Source organism: Syngnathus acus, chromosome 10 (assembly GCF_901709675.1).
Source record: "Syngnathus acus chromosome 10, fSynAcu1.2, whole genome shotgun sequence".
Classification (NCBI taxonomy): Eukaryota; Metazoa; Chordata; class Actinopteri; order Syngnathiformes; family Syngnathidae; genus Syngnathus; species Syngnathus acus.
In genome coordinates, this window is record NC_051095.1 from 17,666,918 (window position 1) to 17,690,668 (window position 23,751).

Here is a 23,751-nt window from a genome sequence, read left to right on the forward strand (position 1 = left end):
AGTTTGCAGGAGTTGCAAAAAACTGCTTAACCTTCTGCCACCGAATTGTGGCGGAGTTAGGCATTGGCCACGAAGTAAGTTTTTCCAAATGAAAGCGTGAGTGCTCCACTGACGTTGCCATTGTGATATAGATTTGTCCCTTTTTCAAAACCTTATAAATCCTGGCATAAGCAACAGTAGTGTATCTTTGAAGGTTTGCTGCTGATCCTGTGTTAGGCCTTGGTGGAGTTTTTTTTGCAGTCAGGGCTAATGTAGCTATTCATGGATCAATGACAATGGATGTTAAACATTCAATTTGAAAGGTTTGAGCGCTCAGACTGTCCCCACATTATTATTAGGATACAACTGTTTCAAAATCTCATGGTGAAATCCATTGTTAGATGTTCCCATTAGTAAACCCACGCTGGTCATAGTTCGTCAAAATGATCCATACCGCCACACATACGGGTTGATTGACTAATAATAAAGTCATTGAAAAAAGCTGGATGGAGTCACATGTGCAGGATGTCGGGCCAATGTTCTTACAGCTGGTGCTCATGTAGGAAGGAGCCACTACCAATGCCGGTCGCTGTCTGCTTTCCAGGAGATGAAAAGCTCGCCAAGGGGATAACCTTGACAGTGTCCTCCTTCTTACTGCAGTGTCTCTCCAAGGTGTTGTAGAACTGCGGCCGGTTATGCACTTTGTCCAGCTCGTCTTTTTTAGGCACAGACCTTCCCAACGTGTGCCGGCCATCCATGGTACCAAGGCTGCCCATGTTAACCTTGACTCCCCGGGCACAGCTCTGCTGGAAGCCAAAAGAGGGGAGCGTACCGGAGATGGCAACAGAGGTAGGGGTGGAGGCGGGACTTCCGCTTGTCGGACTCTGGAACTGGGTGAGGGTTGGTGGCATCCAGCAAGTGTCAGAGTGGCCCAGTATCAGACACTCTTGGGTACAGGTCTCAGACGCCTCAGCCAAAGCTTTCTGGAGGTTTACCTCGATGGCTGGAGATAAACACATAATAAAACCCACACGTGAGAGCACTTAAATACATTGGAATGTGGTGATTTACTGAAGTCATGCAATCAAATGCGAGGGGAACAAAGCCATTGTCTCATCAGACTTAATAAGTGTCAGCCTTTTGACAAATTGAAAGTTAGTGATAAATGTTTCATTTCATCTAATAATGAGGAAAACAGAGGAGCATTTAATTTTCATTGGTATTCCCACGACACAGTTTGTTTACCTACAATATGCAACAAATTCCCTGAAGCTTAATTAGACTGAAAAAAAGTCTTGTTTCTATCATGGATTGGCTTTCCTGCATTACATTTTTAATGAACGTTCACACAAACAATGTTTATTTTAGTCACTGTCAAAGTGACACGCCTCAAAACACTCATTTTTCTGAATCCCAAGCAAATCCGATCAAATGGAATTATTAAACTGAAAAAATCAACACTTAATTACAATAACCAGGCTGCATGTATGGACAAGACAAAAAAAAGTAAAGACTGAACAATCTGACATATCAGCAAGGCCATAAGCTCCAAAGCAATCTTATCTCATTACCCGCGTGCTGGTATCATATGTGGAATGAGTCTGGTGTGAGGCTTCAGCATTGAGCCTCGGCAATAAAGCCTGTCAAGTCAGATAATTAGAATGTAAAACAGTGCAACGAGTAGCCCGGCAGTGTTCCGTTTCCTCGGCCATGCGAGGGACGGAGAAGTCCACGTTTGAACATCACTTCATTCCTCTAGGCCTCTGCTTCAAGCTGTCACGCAGAAATTATTTAGTATATTTGCATAAGTAAGAATGCTATAAATAATAAATGGTTTTTTTGTCCCTCGGATGACTTCTTGCTTTTTGCACAAAAACGTTGCACAGATGCAAGACATTTGCCACCACATATTAGGTTATATATCTAAAGTTTAGATGAAAGCAAATAAATATCTTGAGATTCATTATTTGGTAAAAAGTGACAATATGACACTCCTTGGACACTTTAGTCAAGTCAAGTCAAGTCAAGTTTATTTGTATAGCCCTAAATCACAAGCAGTCTCAAAGGGCTTCACATAGACAAAAATTGACAATTATTCTCAAAGCATCCCCTGATCTTAAGTAGGCACTTCTATACAAGCTATAGACGAAGGATGAGAGTTGCATTAAAAATTATACCCGAGAAGCAGGTTAGACATTTTTGGGCATCACACTGACTCTGAGTGCAATTAATATTTTAAGATATAGGACATACATTGCAAAGTACACAACAATACAATACATATTGTTAAATTAATAATGTAAAGTCAACATTTTCATGTATGCATGTACGATACAGCTCATTTTGTGGCTGGTGAGTGTATTCAACATATGCCGAAAGTTCTCCTCCCACGGGAGTTCTCCTCGATCGTCATGGCGGCTGTTTACATCCCACCACACGCACGTGCGAGTGAAGCCACGCAGATGCTGGCTGACCAGGTAACAGACATGGAGAAACTTCTACCAAACTCACTAATCATTGTTCTGGGTGATCTTAACAGGGCGAACCTCGCACACGAACTCCCCAGATACAGACAGCACGTAACGTGTCCCACCAGAGGGGCACAGACTCTGGACCACTGCTACACTGTGATCAAGGATGCATACCACTCTGCGGCTCGTGCAGCTTTAGGACTCTCGGACCACTGTCTAGTTCATCTGATCCCGGCCTACAGGCAGAAACTAAAAACTTCTAAGCCTGTGGTGAGGACTGTGAGGAAGTGGACAGTGGAGTCAAGGCAGGACCTCCAAGCCTGCTTTGACTGCACCGATTGGGGAGCTTTCGAAGCTGCAACTTCAGACTTGCATGAACTCACTGACACTGTCACATCATACATCAGTTTTTGTGAGGATCTGTGTGTGCAGACTAAGACCTTCTGCACGTACAACAACGACAAACCTTGGTTTACACCGAACCTCAGGAGGCTGCGCAAAGTCAAGGAGGAGGCCTACAGGAGCGGCGACCGCGACCTGTTCAGGCAGACCAGAAACACACTGAACCGAGAGGTCAGGAAAGCCAAGAGGTGTTACGGGGAGAACCTGAAGAGACACCTCTCTGCCAATCCGGATCCCTCAACAGTGTGGCAAGGTCTGCAGAGCATCACGGGCTACAAGAAACGAACCCCCCGTCCTGTGGAGAGCCCAAGGCTTGCTAACCAGCTGAATAAGTTCTACTGCAGGTTTGATCGGTCCTCCCACACAACGGGACTTCCTGCAGCACAATCTACATACTCACCTCTCCCCACAACTGCTCTGTCCACACCTCTATCATCGTTGTCACCCACTCTCTCTCTTGCAGAGGCCGCGCCCGCACTCCAGGTCCGCGAGGAGGAAGTGCGCCAGATGTTCCGGAGACAAAAGACCAGGAAGGCACCGGGCCCAGACGGCGTGTCACCTTCCTGCTTGAAAGTCTGCGCTGAACAGCTGGCGCCCACCTTTGCACGGATCTTCAACCGTTCTCTGGAGCTGTGTGAGGTGCCCTCGTGCTTCAAGAGCTCCACCATCGTTCCAGTGGCCAAGAAGCCCGCCATCACAGGTTTGAATGACTATAGACCCGTCGCACTGACATCTGTGGTCATGAAATCTTTCGAGAGGTTAGTGCTGAACCACCTGAAGGAGGTCACGGGCCCCCTGCTTGACCCCCTCCAGTTTGCCTACCGGGCAAACAGGTCAGTGGATGATGCGGTCAACATGGGACTGCACTACATCCTGCACCACCTGGACACCCCAGGAACGTACGCCAGGATCCTGTTCGTGGACTTCAGCTCGGCGTTCAACACCATCGCTCCTGACATCCTCCAACAGAAGCTCATCCAGCTTGCGGTGCCTGCCCCCACCTGTCAGTGGATCACCAGCTTCCTGACAAACAGGAGTCAGCGTGTGAGGCTGGGGGGCATCACATCTGACACCCGGACCACCAATACTGGAGCCCCTCAGGGGTGCGTCCTCTCCCCACTGCTCTTCTCTCTCTACACCAATGATTTCTCCTCAGATGACTCTCCTGTGAAGCTCCTGAAGTATGCAGACGACACCACTCTCATCGGACTGATCCAGGACGGTGATGAGACTGCGTACAGACAGGAGGTGGAGCGGCTGGTCCACTGGTGCAACCAAAACCATCTGGAGCTGAACCCGCTCAAGACCGTGGAGATGACAGTGGATTTCAGGCGAGACCCTTCACCACTTTTGCCCCTCACTATCCGCAGTAATACTATTCTCTCCACAGACACCTTCAAGTTCCTGGGAACCACAATCTCTCGGGACCTGAAATGGACCGGCCACATAGACTCTGTCCGGAAGAAGGCCCAGCAGAGGCTGTACTTCCTGAGACAGCTCAAGAAGTTCAACCTGCCGCGAGAGCTTCTGAAGACCTTCTACACTGCCATCATCCAGTCTGTCCTCTGCACCTCCATCACTGTCTGGTTTGGATCAGCCTCCAAACAAGACAAGCACAGACTGCAACGGACAATCAGGACTGCAGAAAAGATCATTGGAATCAACCTCCCATCTATCCAAGACTTGTACCTGTCCAGGACCAGGAAACGTGCAAGGAACATCTCTACAGACCCTTCTCACCCAGGTTGCAGTCTGTTTGAACTACTCCCCTCCGGACGGCGTTATAGAGCTCGGTACGCCAAAACCAGCAGACACCGAGACAGCTTCTTCCCCCAGGCTGTTGCTCTGATGAACTCACACCACTCATAGAGTCTCAGAGGCATTACTGTGCAATAACATCCTGCTCTTCACACCTTTTGAATTTGTCTACACTGTTTTTGCCATTATTCACATGTCCTGAGTGTTGTTAGTCACCTATATGTTGAACAGAGGGTGTGTTTTACCGAAGTCAAATTCCTTGTTTGGCACGCTCAAACATGGCGAATAAAAACTCTTGAATCTTGAATCTTGAAGTGGAGTCAGATCGGTGCTTCCCATATTGAAATAGAGTCTGGGACAAAGAGTGTATAAATCCTTTGGGTCGTATAAAGGTGTCACCTTTCAAAGGGTCGGGAACTTCATTAGGCAAAAATGGGCCCCGTGTTGTCATTTTCCGAGCTACAACAAGGAAGCTGGAGCCAAGTCTCCGATTCAATGTGTTTTCTTGTGTTTTAATGAGGTTACGCTATTAACATAAAAGTCTCACTTGACAGGCAAGCGGAGACACAAATATACAAAAAGCTCACAGTTCTGTTACTGTCCTCGACTTTTTTACATCCAAAGGTGGGGCCTCACATAAACTCCAATTCAAAGCTACTTTAGAAGAAGTAAGAAGAATGCCTTTATCGCACAACCTTCAAATTGAGATATTTCATCAGTGGGAGGCTCCTGCCATGCCCTACTGGGAGCAAATTAGGGTTCAGTGTCTTGCTGAAGGACACTTCAACATGGTCACCAGGATTGAGGATTGAACCCACAACCTGCAAGTTGGGAAACAAACACACTATCACTGAGCCACATTGCCCCTTTTATGGGTTTATGAAACTCGAACCAGCTACAGCTTTCATATTTGGAATGCAGCTCCACAAGACCTGGCCCTGCACTATTTCCTATTCCATCGGGACAGTTTGGATGGGCAGGTGGGAGCATGGCATGAGCTATGTCATTGGCATCTCAGGCTGCTTTTGTCAGTCAGAGGAATGATGCAGCCCGCTTAAGATGCTTGCGTCTTTTGTATTCAGGGGAAACAGCCATACCCTGCAGGGCTTTCGACACATCTCCAAATGCCCCATATCTTGGCGCTGTAAATTTCCTCTCCACATTTCTTTCAAGGGAAATGTGAATAGCCGACACGTGGGGTTCATAAGAGACAATAGTGTGTAATCGAAAGCAAAGCATAGATCAGACCTACTCTTCTCATTTAAGTTCTTTTAAACAAATTGGTTCTCAAACTCTGCCACCCATTTAGTAAACTCACAGAAGTCAATTAAACATCTAATGCAAGTTCGGCCTCACAAAGATAAGTGACGATTCAATTCACAAACTGATTCCAAACAGCCTGCGGGCCAAATTAGTGACTCAGTCATAATTAGCTCCGCTTTTTTTCAACACACCGGTTGCACACTTTAGCTGGTATCCAACAGACAATATTTGTCTGACATCACTGCATCCTTTAGTCAGGAAAACAACACTGCCACAGCCACCTTCTGCTAAACTTCCTAAACTTTGTGTGATCAAACCAAACACAGAATCTGGTTTGAATATGCTCTGAAATACAACATTTATGGACTAAAACTACTAGCTATGAAACTATACATCACAATGTTACTGGACACGCATTAGTGCACAAATGCTTCTCTATAATGACCAATAAAAAGTGCTAGTATAGAAGTTCCCAGTATATCATTTAAACATATACTGTAAGGTGGTTGAACAAGACAAATTGCATTTCCATGATAGTTTGCATTTCGATCCGCTAACCTTGGATAAGAAAGAAAATGTTTTGAAGCTTATTTCCTCATTTCAGGGTTTTAAATATTTATAAGGCCTTCGTTTGCCATGTGTAATTCAGTCTCCACTAAAGGCTGAATAAAACACCTCTCCTCTTGGGTTTATTTTGGCTTCAGGGTAATGTTTGATTTCATGTAACATATTGGTGGTAAACAGTGCACAGCAGAGCGTCATGATATAAGTGCCATCTTAAAACAGACATGCTGTATGTTTATCCATTTCAAGTTTTCTCATACTTGTCTGGTTATAAACATCCTCACATTTCTAATAGAGTACAACACTTACAATACAATTTAGAGGAACCGTGACGATTTTTACTGACAGACCTGCTTACATCCTGATGAGCTTCATATTAATGTCTGCACACATATGATTTAGCTCATTATCGGTGTTCACAAACTCATTATTGCTAATTAAAAGGATAATTGCCAGTCATCTGGGACATTAGACTCTTGAAACCAGCCATCAGAAAGGTGGACCTGGCCACATCCTTTCCAGTACTAACTGAAGCAGTCCTCTATACACAATGCATAAAACTGTCGAGTTGTGATGTTAGAAATTTCCACACTCCATCCAAGCATGCAGGATTATGCTCATATTTTGAATGGTAATGTTTGGTTTTGATCGTCTCGGGTGTACCGTATAGGGTACTAAATTTGTCAAGTTCAATCCCAGGATAACTGTAGAGCATCCACTGACGTCTGGCAGCTGTCAATCGTGCACTTATCTGATGTAAGTGACCGGCTCTCCGTTTAAAGGGTAAAATTCTGTACTTTAGCCCCTCTGCAGTAACGCAGTCTGTAGGGGAGACGAGAATTGATTTAAGCCGGTACGGAAAGAAGATTCGTTCCGAGTCTAACCGCTGTTCAGGTAACCAATCTATTGCTAGATTAATTCCGTCATTTCCGGACGCCAGTCCCGCTGAACTCAAAGAAACCCGAGGGTTGAGTAACTACTTTGTCGAGACCCAGGATCTCCTCGATCGCGGCCGTTTCAGCGGCTCTCCTTTCCTATTAAGATTGTTGCTTTTGTTATCCGCTCGGAATAGTTTAGCAGTCTTTGTTAAGACCACGGGAACTCGTTTTCACTAGTGTACACTCACACTAGCTGAGCTTAAATTAACGGTTTCGAACCAGATTCTGACACTCCCTGATGTCAAGGATTAAAGCTGTCTTCATTTAAAAAAGAACTGAACGGTTTAAAGTATGACTATGATAGAGAAACAAAAGAGATTTAAAGCATAAAAGACCAAAATAATCATTAATCAAAATTAAATGATTATAGAGTAGAAATTTAATGAATAAGCGAGAAAGAGAATTACAAGTTTCAATTGTTCGAACAACTAACAATAATTTCCACTCACCATTCTCAATAGAGCAAAAATTATTCAGTCTCGAAGTTCTCTCGATTGAAAACTCAAAAATATAGTAAAACAGGGTAAGAGGCTAGAGGTCTAAAATGCTGTTTGGTGGAAAAGTCGAGTGATCAGTTCTCCTTGTTCCAAAATCCGAATTCTGTTTAAAAGAACAGGCTGGCCTAAAGAATGGAGATGACGACGCCCTAAAAATGGCTCCTCTCTCCTGCACTGAGGTCTGCATCTCCTAGCCTGTCTTTGAGCATAATTTTTGACTAAGTCCAATTTGAAGATAGTATAAATTCATTTTAACGGACCTAGGGTTAATCTCAGAAAGAATTAAATCTAGCTTTGTCTAATCGGCGTTCTCGACCCACGGCAGTAGCCGCAGGGGCATAGCCCTGACGGGCAGAGCCCTCCGGGCGAGAGAGTGCGATGCTCTTTGTCCGAACGAACCTTTTATACCAGTCCAGTTCGTGGGTACTATGCCTGCTTGGTCATGTGCCAGTTTTTTTCCATGACGTCATACACTGGCCTCAGATGACCCAAATGCTTCCAGAATAGACTGCACCTGCATCTCAGCCGGTCTCAACCGGATTCAACCAGATGAGGTGACCATGTTCTCACGGAAGTAACAATTTTCTCAGGGATGTTTCATCCTGTTTCCCACTCCCAAATCTTGTCAACTGTCCATCAACGTGACATTTGCAAACGTTTTTCCTCTGACTTGTGTTCCGTCAAACAGCATTCTGTTTAGGCTTGGTGGATGCACGTGACCGAGGTCACGGTCATAGGTGGAACCTCAGTCTTCCACCACTTAGTATCACCATTAACCCTTTCCCGCCTCCTTGTCTTCGCTCACATTCATACATTAATATGTAAATGGAACATCAATATAACATACATGTTTGATACTGATCAAACATTGTGACAATAATAACACATACTTTCACAATAGTCAATTTACCACATAATCATAACTATGATCGTGGATTCTCTTAGTTAGCAGGTTAAAACACTCAAGCATCTTCAAAACGTATTTTGACAAGCTGGTGACCTTTAGGTTAAGCTCAAGCGTGGGATTGCAATCTTCCGCCCACGGTATCACTGTCAGCCCCTTGTCCTTACTCAACTCTTAATACATTCATGTGTATATGAAGTGCTTTGAGCGGCTTGTCTTGGAGCACATCCGGTCAGTTCTCCCCCCCACCATTGACCCCTTCCAGTTTGCGTACCGAGCCAAACGGTCCTCTGAGGATGCCATCTGCTCTGCCCTCCACTCGGCCCTCACCCACCTGGAGGGGAAGGACTCGTATGTGAGGTTGCTGTTTGTGGACTTCAGTTCTGCCTTCAACACCATTGTGCCGCAGCGTCTCATCGGCAAACTTGACAAGCTGGGCCTCAGTACCGGCCTCTGCAACTGGCTACTGGACTTCCTCTGTCAGAGGCCACAGGTGGTACGTGTTGGCGACAAGATCTCCGCCAGCATCACGCTGAGCACAGGGGCCCCCCAAGGCTGCGTGCTCAGTCCGCTGCTCTTCACCCTCCTGACGCATGACTGCGCTGCCACCTGCAGCGGCAACCGCATAGTGAAGTTTGCTGACGACACGACTCTGGTGGGTCTCATCACCAAGGGAGACGAGACTCAATACAGGCTGGAGGTTGACCTTCTGACCGCGTGGTGCAGGGACAACAACCTCCTGCTGAACGTCGACAAGACCAAGGAGATTGTCGTTGACTTCCGGAAGGGTCACGCCCAACACCTGCCGCTGACCATCGACGGTGCTGTGGTGGAGAGAGTGAGCAGCGCCAGGTTCCTGGGGGTGCACATCAGTGAGGATCTCTCCTGGTCCACCAACACCGCGTCGCTGGCGAAGAAGGCCCGGCGCCGCCTGTACTTCCTTCGGAAACTCAGGCGAGCGGGGACTCCTCCGGCCGTCATGACTACGTTTTACCGCGGCACCATTGAGAGCGTCCTCTCCAGCTGTATTGCTGTCTGGGGTGGCAGCTGCACTGACCAAGACTTGAAGGCCCTGCAGCGCATTGTGAAAACGGCTAGTAAGACTATTGGTGCTTCTCTCCCCTCCTTGAAGGACATTTACACCTCCCATCTCACCCGCAAGGCGACCAAGATTGTGAGTGATGTGAGTCACCCCGCTCACCCTTTGTTTGAACTTCTGCCCTCTGGGAGGCGGTACAGGAGCCTGCGCTCCCGCACCACCAGACTTTCCAACAGCTTCGTACTCCAGGCTGTTAGGATCCTGAACTCGCTCCCCCTTTCAGCGTAGCGTCCTGTTCTTGCTGTATGCTCACTGGCTCGGTTTTGCCCCTCATATTCAATGGGTTATTGGTCTGTTTTTATTCATCGCTCATTTTATTTTATTTATTATTTATTATTTATGGTTTGTGCCTTCTTGTTTTTGTTTTGTGTCGCCTACTTGTATGTCTCGTCACCGTGGGATGGAGGAAACGGAATTTCGGTTTCTTTGTGTGTCTTGACGTATGAAGGGATTGACAATAAAGCTGACTTTGACTTTGACTTTGAAACATCAGTGCTATGATGATGCTCAAGTTGCTACTAACTATACAATATTGCAAAATAAAATAAAGTATATTGCAGCTTACTCTAACTGTGATTAACATGTCTCATTCTCATTACCTAACGATGAGCATGGGCTTCCCTAGTTAGCAAATTAAAATATTCAAGCAGTTTCAGAGTATATTATAGCAAAACAAAATAATATAACATAATCCAAAATTGTGTGTTGCCGTGCTTCAGAACAAGTCTTCATCTAATCGATGACTTTTTAAACTATTAATTTACTATGTTAGGTCAATCTGACTTTGGCACCATCTTCTGGTGAAATTTGGAACGGGAATGGAAGTTTACTGGTTCAACCAACAAATTCCCCTTTACCAATTTAACAATAGTTAATTTTGAAAAACTAACTTTTAAGTAACCCCTACTCAGGCCCCCTTCTTCAGGTCTTCCACGTCAAGCTTTGAAATTTGGAATTTCATTTTAGCCAATTCGTCTGGGCCAAATCCAATACACTCTCACGCACCATCTTTTACCAACCTATCCACCATGTTACTCGACACAGCACATAAAACTAGCTGTTTTGTTTAACTTGACCAGTGAAGTTTTGATTCAGAAGCTGTCACTGAGCAGCGCGTTTTATTTTTGCTGCCAAAATTTTTAAGCATCAAGAAATGTGTTTCTTGACATATACTGTTCGACATAGAACAAAAACACAGCTAAGCCAAATGAATAGGAGCACTTCTCAATGATGTTTATTTCTGGACTGGCCCTTGAAAACGATTACCGTAATTTTCGGACTATAAGTCGCGTTTTTTTTCATAGTTTGGGTGGGGGGGCGACTTATACTCAGGAGCGACTTATATATGTTTTTTTTCCAAACATTTTCAAAAAAAAAAAAAAAGTGAAACCGCGATAAACGAACCGCAATGTAGCAAGGGATTACTGTAATTTGAATTTCAAGTGACGACAGCAGCGCGACGTCGCGTCAGCAGCAGCTCCGTCGAGTCAATCTTTGTCCTTTATGTAAACAACCGCCGCGCTGCCTCGTCGTTATTCCACAGATCTACTATATAACTATATTGTAGCGTTAACAAAGTTCAAGGAAAGACGTGGGTTTGGTAAACGGCTCTTTATTTAACAAAACAAACTTACAGGCGTGTGGCGGCGTGGACTTCCAGCCACGGAAATGGAAGAGAGCTCCATAGAATAGTACCGGGCGTGCGTAAAAGCCATGACCGAGCCCCATCCACCGTCCCCGGACAGCCACCCGGCCGAGCGCCGGCCCTCGACTTCCATCCACGGAGGTGAAAGACAGCTCGGTAGAGTAGGACCGGGCGTGCGTAAAAGCATTGTCCGAGCCCCATCCACCGTCCCTGGACAGCCACCCGGCCGAGCGCCGGCCCCCGACTTCAATCCACGGAAATGAAAGAGAGCTCCGTCGAGTCAATCTTTGTCCTTTATGCAAACAACGGCGCGTCGCGCTGCTGACGCGCTGCTGACGCGCTGCTGACGCGCTGCTGACGCGCTGCTGACGCGCTGCTGACGCGCTGCTGACGCGGTGCTGACGCGCGACCGCGACGTCGCGCTGCTGACGCGCGACCGCGACGTCGCGCTGCTGACGCGCGACCGCGACGTCGCGTCAGCAGCGCGACCGCGACGCCGTGTCAGCAGCGCGACGTCAGCAGCGCGACGTCAGCAGGGCGACGCGGCGTTGTTTACATAAAGGACAAAGATTGACTCGACGGAGCTCTCTTTCACTTCCGTGGATTGAAGTCGGGGGCCGGCGCTCGGCCGGGTGGCTGTCCAGGGACGGTGGATGGGGCTCGGACAATGCTTTTACGCACGCCCGGTCCGACTCTACCGAGCTGTCTTTCACCTCCGTGGATGGAAGTCGAGGGCCGGCGCTCGGCCGGGTGGCTGTCCGGGGACGGTGGATGGGGCTCGGTCATGGCTTTTACGCACGCCCGGTACTATTCTATGGAGCTCTCTTCCATTTCCGTGGCTGGAAGTCCACGCCGCCACACGCCTGTAAGTTTGTTTTGTTAAATAAAGAGCCGTTTACCAAACCCACGTCTTTCCTTGAACTTTGTTAACGCTACAATATAGTTATATAGTAGATCTGTGGAATAACGACGAGGCTGACGTCAGGGCGCACGCGCGGCGATGTTGACAAAGGACGAGGAATTTGATCGATGGATTTAATGATTTAGAGTGCACAGATGGTTTGATAACATTATTGCTTATATAATAGTTATTTGATATATAATTTATATATCGTTATATGGGCCTGTGGAATATTTTGAAATGCAACCGCCATCAGCTGCGCGCACCCGGCCGGCATTGTTGACATAAAGGACGATCGATTGATTTAATGAATTGGAGTGACACAGATGGTTAAACGTGTTATTTATGTAATAGTTTTTTGAATAACTCTGAATTTTACGTGAGGGCCGTTCTCAGCTCTTAGTTTGTGTTCATGTCACGTTAGCATACCTATCGTTTAGCCTGTTGTTGCTCGTTCATGACTGTTCTTGGTGTTGGATTTTGTCGAATAAATTGCCCCCAAAATGCGACTTATACTCCGGAGCGACTTATATATGTTTTTTTTCACTTTTTTGGGCATTTTATGGCTGGTGCGACTTATACTCCGGTGCGACTTATAGTCCGAAAATTACGGTATATTAAAACAAGCCAGAAAATATCTTCACTCATACGCAAGTATTCCCACTGGAATATAAATATGTCCATCCATACGAACAGTGTCAATTTGCTCATTTGGGGATGAGGGGAGTCCCACATTTGTATTAAAAACACAAAAAAAATCTGTGTTCTTTTAATGGGCACAATTGTTGTTGTTAGGATAACCCAATCGGAAAGAAACATCTGAAGCAGAACAATAATAATAATATGAAAATGGAGATGTTAAGGAGTTGACATCCACCCAATAATCTCTCTCACATGCATTCAATCAGGTTGACTTCTTGCACCACTTTATAGCCTTTTTATTTTCTATGAAAATTACTATGCTAACCATTTGGGTTAGTATAAAAGTTCAAAGTACTGACTCGTAGTCTGTGACCACGCAACAACAAGTCTCAGCTCTATTTTCATGCACAGTCTCAGAAATGTTTGTGTAGCCTAATTTGCATGCAGGCGCAAGCCTCACTTTATCTGTTTAGGGAATTTGGCAGAGCATTTTGCGCCTAGCTGAGTTTTAGCGGGGGGGTGTCCTTTGACAACATCTGACAATTTGGTGGCAAAAAGTAATCAAAATTTTATGCCTGCCGAGACCATATCTAAATCCGGAACAATAGGTAGATTGCTTGTCAACAGTTATTTTGGGACAGGAAGTCAGATTCTGAGCTCCACAGACGTGTGTGAATGTGAAGAGCGGGCATTAAAACATTTGAATCACTGTATAAATAAATTCATTGAATGCATCATTATTATTATTATTATTATTATTATTATTGTTCTTGTTATTAATCACCTCACTGGCCAACATGCAGATGGCGGGATGGGCACACAAATGATTGGTGATGGGGATGCGTATACATTCGCGGATATAGAATTAACAAACCAGCGGTTATAAACAGCTGTATGTTACCACCCATCACAAATAATTGGTGCAATACTCCATAGCGCCACATTTAAAAGGAATGGGACTGGGCACGTTGATTTTCAGAAAATCAAGATCACTGTGTTTACACCCAGAAAGGCGCAAACTGTCCTTTTCATGTAAGGCTGAAAAGGCTATTTGTTTGCTTTTAGCAGGATATATTACAAGACGTATAATCCCTTGTGAATGCAATGTGAAGGCAAAACTTGTCACATTCACTGGTGACAAGGTCGCGGAGGGTGAAGTAAAAAAGATAAAAAAAATTTAAAGCTTTTTGGAAAGCTTAAGATCACAGAGTTCAGGGGTTTCATGTTGAAGAATGACGTATCTTCAAGAGAGCATGTTTGGCCAGACATTTAGTCAAAGCCTATTACTATAGAAAACACACTTTTGTTATGTGTAACTAAATGAAACATTTGCACACAACCTACTTTCAGCCTTGAATTTTGCAATTACAATTAGATAAGACAATGGTCTAGTAGATTTAAGTCATGAAAACATACATTTTGGGATAATTTTCGGCGATACAAACAAAATACAATCTAAGAAATTGTATTGCACACCTTTTTGGTTCAAATAGAGGCAGATCTAATGAATAGCCTCTCTCAACGGAGACAATGTGATACAGATAAGAGGGGTGAGGTCATCCATATATACTCTAGACTAATTACTTCAGATGCATTTACTGAGACGGCGCTGACAACAGAGAGTCTCAGAGCCACATACGTATTTATCAGCACTTGCGGGACCTTCACACTTTCTAGCCTGCAATCCATCTGCACTTGTCCACTCTGTGGCTTCTTCTTTTTTTTTTCTTTCAAACTTCCAGCAGTTTGACCCATTGTAACCAAAAGTAATTGCAGGCAGAAAACAACATCTAATGATTACTTTATCTGTAGGTCTCAGCAAGAGTGAAAAGTCACAGTAGACAGGTACTTCGGACAAAAGGAGAAGTCCTTTTTTTGCTCCTAACACACAATTTCAGACAACAAAGAATATTATTGACTTGGCCAAGATTAGAACACAGAAACAAATAATGAAGCACTAGAAGCAGACAAAGCGCACAAAGGGGAAAAGAACAACCCAGGCAAAATACTTGCTGCTTCTTTCTTTTGTTGTCATTGATTAAAGGTAAGGTGTGAGTTGAAGTGGCTTTTTGTCCACCATGCAATGTACACACCTGAATTTAAATTTCAACTACACTAAAATGCTTTCACTGGGAGCAATAACAGTTCCAAGGCAACAGTTTTTCCTTTCCAAATACAATGCTGAACAAATGTATTACTGAACCTGATATAAAAACAAGAGGCTATGCTAGTTTTTAATGTGAACCCTTTTCTATTTCAACGAGCTGTTTGTTTTGTCATTTTGAGCTTCTCAATATGAATGGCTTAACGATTACCGTATTGAAACATTGGTTTTAGTAAATTCCGATTATGTTAATTTAGGTCAGCAGTGGAATAAACCTAGTATTGGTTGGACATTTATTTCTTGGGCCCTGTATATAAATAAATACACAGTGTTGTGGGCACCTCCTACACGATTACTGGAAAGGTATGAAACCCAAGACAGTTTTTTTGTGGTCAGTTGCTTGACACTTGACTTTGCTTGCATGACATTGCTTGATTGCACCTCCTTCATTATGTATCTGGGCTACTATTTGGTCACCTCCACACCGCCTTTAACCGCCCACCCACCCATGAAAAAGATGTGTTGTCATTATCAGCACAATCAAGCCTGGTCAAATGCACAGCATGGGCCAAGTAGATGAAAGGTGCAAACACAGTAACAATCTGCAATCAGCGCTCATCACTACAATGATACACAGAGGAGGTGGGGGACTAAAGAGTTTTCGAGGGGGGTTCAAACTGAGAATGTGCAAACACCCACAAACACCACACTTTTATATTTTAAAGTCTATCACAAAGACATGGATGTCCAGGCGGTGAACACTGTAGATATGTACAGTGGATGTGGGCTGCCACTGATACAATAGTAATATATAAATGCATACAGTATGCACGGGTTGAAAGAAACGTGAATAGTACTACCTTAAAATTCATTGCACATGGATGACTATTTAAAAGCGCCTACACTGTCTACCAACCGTCTAAATGAAAAGCTCTTGCATTGACACAGAGAAAAACAATACTTACAACATTCAAATGATCAATGGTTTCACAATTTTAGCATTTATTATAAATGTTGGTAAAAAAAACAAAAGAAAATATGATTTAGAACAATTACAGCTTTCTTTTCAAACCAAACTATTAGACTAGTGGTTCTTAACCTGGGTTCGATCGAACCCTAGGGGTTCGGTGAGTCTGTCTCAGGGGTTCGAAAGAGCCTCCACTGCGGAGGTTTGGACACACTTGATTTATCATGTAAATACGTGATGACGCATATCTGAACTGGTCTCACAAAGGCAACAGCAAAAGTCACACTGATTTGCAGGTATGTAATTTGTTGTGAGTTCATGCATTGTGTTGGTTTTGTTCTTTGAATAAGGTGGTTTCATGCACAGCTCCTTTTGTGCATAGTAAAAAAAAACACCTATGTCTTGAATTTGAAAAAAAAAATCATTTTATTTCTCACTAAAGGGGGTTCGGTGAATGCGCATATGAAACTGGTGGGGTTCGGTACCACCAACAAGTTTAAGAACCACTGTGTTAGACCAAACATTAATATCTGAGGCATATTTCAAGCAGATTCTCAACTATTAAAACCTGTTGCATCTCAGGTAACAACAGCAACAAAACAGCTGCCATATAAACAAAATCTTTGTTCAGATGATCGAATAGACAAGAGGAACTGTACTAGGCAGACCTACATCTCGTGTCATGTCGCAAGCAAATTCATTGCACTGACCCATTGCCCCCAATTATTATGGAAAACAAGAATGAATCAAATTAACATTGAAGAGATCTCCGGGCACTGTCTAGCCAATGGAGTCAGCGTCAGTCGGCAGAGAGAGGGTAATAAACAAGGTGCCACTGCATATGCTATATATCTTGCAGTCATTGATGATTAGCTCTGTTTTCCTTTAGCCATACATTACTGTTATTGCCTTCACGGCGAGACAGATAAGGAATGGATACAAAAGCATCCTCCAGCCCATCTTTCAACAAACTGGCAGGCTGCAAACCACTCAGCACTGCAGGGGTTGAATGGTCTCAGCGCTTGGTAGAGAGCATAATCCCTTACAGGGGCTGAGGGTTAGATGTGTGATGCAGGTTTCATCATTTTTTGGTCGGCTAATGTACAGTACATGTATTGCGTGGAACACTATCCAATCCCACTGTAGACAGAAAGATTGGGATAGCATTAAACAAATGAAAAAATATATTGTTTGTATCCCCTCTGCATCATACACTCTTTTACAAATCTTGTTTTTGATGAGATATTTTTTTATTATTCTCGAGGAGCATTTGTGAGGTTAGAGGTCACTGATGTTGGAGCTGAGAGAAAGCCTGGATTACATTTTCTAGTTCATCCCATATTTGGTGGTATCAATTATAAAAAGGTCAAAGCATAGTCACTTGCTCACTCATGAGGCAGCGGAGAAGTCCGCATTTTCCCAGTATGCCAGTTTTTGTAATACATCCATCTACATTGGCATGCGAGAAAGCAAGATAAAAGTCATATAGTAATTTACCAGTGCCAAACAGGAAAGCAGAGACAAACAGCTACATTCAATAAATCATGACTTTACTTTGCCTGTCTTGAAGGTGACTGTCACAATCCTCCACCCAAAACAACAGCCACTTAAAGTTCAGATATACATATATGCCTATGACTCCACCAGGGGACTCACTGACAGATATGCGCTCTCAAAAATCACAGATACTCAGTGGATTGTCTTAATGTTGCTGTCACTATACACTTCATTTGGGCGGAATGCAAGTGCAGACATTGTTGAATAACACTGAAAACGGAGCCTTGTTCAACACGAGGCGACAAGAGTGCATATGGCGTTGTGAGGGAAAAAAGGAAACAAGGTTCAACCTGTCTTAACAGATTGTGTTGTTGTCACATCAAAAAACTGAGGGAACCAGAATTTGTGTGTGTATGTGTGTGTCAGTGCACGCGTGTGTGCGTTTTATGACCAAGCAAGAAGACAGCATCATCATTGTTGAGATGATGTTGAACAGATCCTCGACCCTTCTATGCAATCGAAATTATTCACATGGCAAGCATACACTTATTCACATCCACCGATTTGCACCTCAGGCAGACTACACCCTGTACTATACAGAAACAGACATCCTTTGACCCTCAAAATCATAGTGTCATTGAATGGAGCATTAATATTATTGTGATCACTAATACATTTGCAAGTCCATTTTTGCCGCTGTCGCGTTGACTCTTCGATTCGAACAAAAGTGCGTCAACAGAGGAAAAATAAAACCCAAATGATGAAGTAAAAGGGCAAATGCAGAAAGTGGGTTCACTGATTATTTTCAGTGTGTGATGATGAAGAGAAAGCCCCAGTGGTTGAGACCGTCCTCACAGGAGGAGTTAGCGAAAATGGCAGTGCAATGTTCCACCGGAGACTGTAGGCGACCCATTGACCTGAATGTCTCTGCTGCTGTTTTGCCTAAAGCGTTAACTATCTCTATTAACACGCCTTTGACGTCTTTGATTTTGTCTGCCTGTCGAGCCCCGAGGACGCTTGTTCCTCCTGAGGCGCCATCCTCTTTATGTCATCTGTTTAGCACTCTGCTGGCATGACAAACGCCCGCAGAGGCGAGGCAGTTGTCATTGCTTGCTTTTGGTATGGACCCAAATACAAAAAAAACCCAAAAACAAATAAGAGAAATAGCATGTAGAGACTACAATGGCATAAACAAAAACACACCACCTAACTTGGCCTGTCGTTTGTGGGAATGCGGGAGATAGAGAGGAAAAAAAATCCACTAGGATTCCTTGGCTCATCACCGCAGCCAGAGTTATACTATAGGCAATTTCATCCTGAGGATGAGTCCCACCTTCTGTGTTTGTATGTGTTTGAGTGAGAGCGAAACAGGCTGCCGCTCTGTGTAATTCAGTGCGTGGGGGCACCGGTACCCATTTCTATGATAATTTCCTACTCACTATAAGCAAAGACAGCAAGACTGATACAATTCATTTCCTCTTTATTCACTGGTGTGGAAATGTTGGGCCTGGCGGAAGTTACTTGTGAAATCTTTTGGGGTCGTGGGTTGGGGAGGGGCTTGTGTTTCTGGTGGGAGGAGAAAGCACAGGGTGGCTGATTTTGGAAGACATGCATTGGCAACTTTTTGTTTTTTCTCTCAGACAACAGACTTATTTTGTATGAGCACCTGCATCAAAGGCAATTGCTCCTGATATCTTAAAAAGCAGACAAGGTTGATCAGCTCGGGGGGGTGTCTTCTGCACCCCTTGATTTCAACTTGTCCCTTTCAGTCAATCACTGTGACGTTCGATATTCCAGATCTGATGGCCTGCCACCCATCTGCCATTCCTTTACTCATCTATCTTATATTGCTCATTATTTCTAACTTTCTTATATTGCTCATTATTTCTAACTATCGGGTAGCTTGTTACAATACAAATGAAATCTCTTCTGCCTCCACAATGACCGCAGGGGGTCAGCGTCGAAGGTCACTATACAACCCAGCTGTTACGTATGCTATTTAAGAAGAGATTCACACTTGTTTCAAGCCTGACTTTAGTTGGCCAACCACTAAGCTAAGCCTGTTGAGGCTGAAGAGTGTTTGCAAATGACACATTCACGTATGTGGTAATTGAAAGGCTCTCAACTGCACCTTTCAAGGCATATGCGACTGCTCTGATATACACTGCAAATGATGTAGAGGACAAATTTACAACCATACACGGCTAATCTCGGCTGTCTGGTGTGGGCAGCGGGTCTTAAATGTGGCGATATAACAATGACATATAAGATAATGTAGGTTTACTCGCATGTGACATGTTTACCCGCAGCAATGCAACCAGTTCATTAGTGGGATGACCAATAATATTAATGTAACTCCAGCTCAGTGGCCTAGTGGTAGAGTGTCCGCCCTGAGACTGGAAGGTTGTGGGTTCAAACCCCGGCCGGGTCATACCAAAGACTATAAAAATGGGACCCATTGCCTCCCTGCTTGGCACTCAGCATTAAGGGTTGGAATTGGGGGGTTAGATCACCAACTGATTCCCGAGCGCGGCACCGCTGCTGCTCACTGCTCCCCTCTCCCCCAGGGGATGGATTAAAATCACACGGGGATGGGTTAAATGCAGAGGACAAATTTCACCACACCCAGGTGTGTGTGTGACGATCATTGGGACTTTAATCTTTAATCTACAAAAATAAACCCTTCATAGTAGGCTTTCTGTATTACTCCGTAATTGAATTGTATAACTAGCTGCAATATATAGATAAATAAAAAACAGAGGGCAGCATGTAAGTAAGGGAAACAATTATCTGATATTGACAGCTAGCGCAATCAAAAGATCCCCTGCCAGACTCAACGAGGTGCCAATCAGCCGAGCGTCTCTATCTCATCTTGCTGTTGCCACCGCTGCCTTTCATTTCAAACGGATTCTTCCGTGGTGGATCATCAGTCGATAGCGCAGAGCTGATGCTTAATGCTGAGTAATGACATTGGCCAAGCCCTATACATTCTTACGCCCCCAACTCCCCCGCATGTTCTCCAACCTACCATCAGGTGGGGAAGAAATTTTGCCAGATCCACAGGCCTCAGACAAATACGCAAGGATATGTTCTATTTTTGCTCAAACTATTATTGTAATTTCAAACTTAAGGTGAGTCATACACCATTAAAAATAACGGGTTTAAAACAACCCAATTTGGATAAAAAGTTGTACTGTCACAGCTTTTTTATTCAGATTTTTTTAATGAGACGTAAAATATAGCAAATCATTCGTTTACTTGACAGCTATCAAAGATCCAAATTAATATTGTACCAAAAACATTGTGATGTTAATAGTCCACATCATGTTTAGGTATTTTGAGATTTGAAGTGATCACTTCAAACTTCAGACCTGTATGTGTCTGGTTCTTATTTTTCATTTGTTTTTTACCTGTGCAGTATTACCCTCAAACAGAATACCGTAATGGAAGAGAACAAGTTCACCTCTCCTCTAAGTACAAACATCATTCCTTTTCGTAATATCCTCACGTAAATGTATGTGTCAAGACAATGAGTTGTATAATAGACACTTTCTAACCCCGAATTGTCAAGCAGTAGAAGCAGCACTGCAATTTTGCATAGATGTGATATTGAAGTGCCATCCCGGGAAAGAAACTCAAATTATTTTCTCATCATTCCTACTTGTCTTTGCCTTCAGAGTAGCTCTTGTTATTCTCCCTCATTGCCTATGCTCGCAAGGTTGCTCCCTGCATCACAGGGTGAACATTTTTTAACATTCCATTTCATATTTGCAGGTTTTTGGTAGCATGTCAAGAGTCTATTGAAAGTCTCTTTACAGCAAAAAGAAAAAGACTATAGAGAGGTATCAAGTCCAGCAAAAAGACTCCTTTTGACATCATCTGCTGGTGCCTTCGAGCAGGATTTACTGTTTCTTTCATTACCGCTCCTCATCTACAATTCACCTTTTATTTATGGTCCTCTTGGGGTGGCAACATATTGAAGTCAGACATTAGGAAGACAGGGTGTTAATCATTCACCGTTCTAATTTGCTAATATGCAAGCATGTGGCCTCGGTCTTTACTATTCATAATTCATTATGGAAATATAATCAGACATCATTCCTCACCGTAAAGACAACACTGCAATGTGGAAAGACACCCTACACCTCTATATTAAATGGGCGTCCTTCAAACCAACTGCCTTGTGCACCTGAAAGTGTTTGAGTGCGCTCTGAGCTCAGAGTCTGTGAGGGCCGTTTTTCAGAGCTGCTTTCATTTAAGTTGCTCTTTGATTCAACCACATACTGTATTTTAAGAGCAAGGTGGAACAATTACCGTTTAAAGTGGTTAACATTCCCCAGATGGTAGTTCTCCAGCTAAAATATTAGTCACTGTCATATCTTTAAATATGTACGCCGGGAGAATTTTTCAGGGTCATACTGTACAAAACAGGATAAACATGCTGAAAGAGGAGGGAAAATAATCATTAGTAAACAGACATTTTTCCAACCAACTAACACAAATTGAAAGACTAAGGAATGAATTGCAATGATCTTCTATGTGACTCTTAACTTTTTTTCTAATTCTCGTTAAGTCCACACTTCAGAGCAAACAACAGAAAAATGTAAACACTCCTGGCACATGAAGACAGGGTATTAATTTTACAACTTGGAAACTGTAAACGGAAATTACCTGTGAAGTGGATAATTCTCACTGGGGGAGACATGTATTTTTCTCCTTCCTTGTGTCAACTTCTTTGCAGGGATGTCTGTGTAGACGTGATAAGTCTCTTATTCTCAGCTAAGAGTAATTTGCAAAAAGCAGACAGCTGCACACGCTATCCACATTGTTAATTAAATATTTCTGCCTTTGATGTTTTTCACAGGTTTTAATGGGGAATAACACAATTAAATTGCATGCTGTCTCCCCTTCTTGAGAAAAAAACAATCTGTGATGGTGCGTAAATGGGAAGTTAAATAAACTGCACGATTTTTCACTGAAACTATGCTTGTGTTTCTGCGTGTGTGCGAGTGTTTAATTTGGCACTATAACTGCACTTTTCAAGCACATTAACAAATATTTGTAAACTGATGCAGAATAAACAAAAAATGACATGTATTCAAGCTTCTTGTTCAGCATAATTTTGCATATAAAACAACAACGTTTTGGTTATATTCCTTCAATTAGCTCAAGTCGCCTTTACAGACCAATCTTCAGAACTTGAGATGACTTTTTAATGTCTCTCTGGGGGATCTTATTATGATGGTTATTATTATTTTATTATCATTGATTCAAAGCAAAATTCATAGTCAAAGGTCGGTCAAGGACATCTTCGTGAGGTCAAGCAGCAAATGGAATCAATCCAAGGAAGGTGGGTGGGCTGTGTGTACAATTAATCTATTGGAATGCTCAACAATGTTTAGTTTATTCTGCAGTAAGTCGTAGTAACATTCTGGAATACAAATGCTTTGTGAAGACTACACTATGGCTCCAATTGGTCTACATACACTTTGCATTTCAAGACTAAGCTAGGGAATCAGGAGACGAATAAATAGAGTGTATTTTTAAGCTGGGTCAAACTAAAACCTCAGCAGAGTTAATGGCAGGCTGATTATCCAGTTAGTGTTTTTATTCCATCACTTAATTGCTCCCAGGATTTAGTTTTTAACAAAGGCAATTATGATGTGGGCCAGAAAGCACACCTCACCTTAATGCTCCAATGCATTTCTTATTAATTCATAAAGGCAGATGAGAGCAAATGTTGAAAAACTACATCTGATGCTAGTCATAAAGCTACTGTCACTATGCAAAATGAATAAAAATGGACTACATGATTTATAAACTAGGTACATTAGGTACATGTTGCACTTAATATATTTACTCCATTAATGACGTGTTGATGAATGATGTGCTTTTTGTGTTCTTTATCAATTCAATGTAGGGAAATAATCATTTTCCAGAAAGGGGCCAAAAGTTAACCTCAATGTTTTGCTCATTTAGAACTTGAATTTTAGGCTTTGATCACATCGCAGGTCTTGATGCTTGACTCGGAATTTTGTGTGGATTCCAATTTTTCATTATATGTTAATGCACCCTCAAGCCGTCTTGTGTGTGAATATATGGGTGCTCCAAGTGACCCGC

The 23,751-nt window shown here is 43.4% G+C and overlaps 1 protein-coding gene across 1 annotated transcript in view; it reads right to left on the minus strand.

Annotated features, from left to right (window-relative positions):
- Positions 1-419: 419 nt before the first annotated feature.
- pcdh11 (protocadherin 11) overlaps positions 420-23,751 on the minus strand; it is a 141,250-nt gene continuing 117,918 nt past the window's right edge. Inside the window, exon 7 of the mRNA XM_037261414.1 lies at positions 420-982. Coding sequence (XP_037117309.1) covers positions 522-982 — 461 coding nt within the window. The 3' untranslated portion in view covers positions 420-521. The remainder of the gene's footprint in view (positions 983-23,751) is intronic.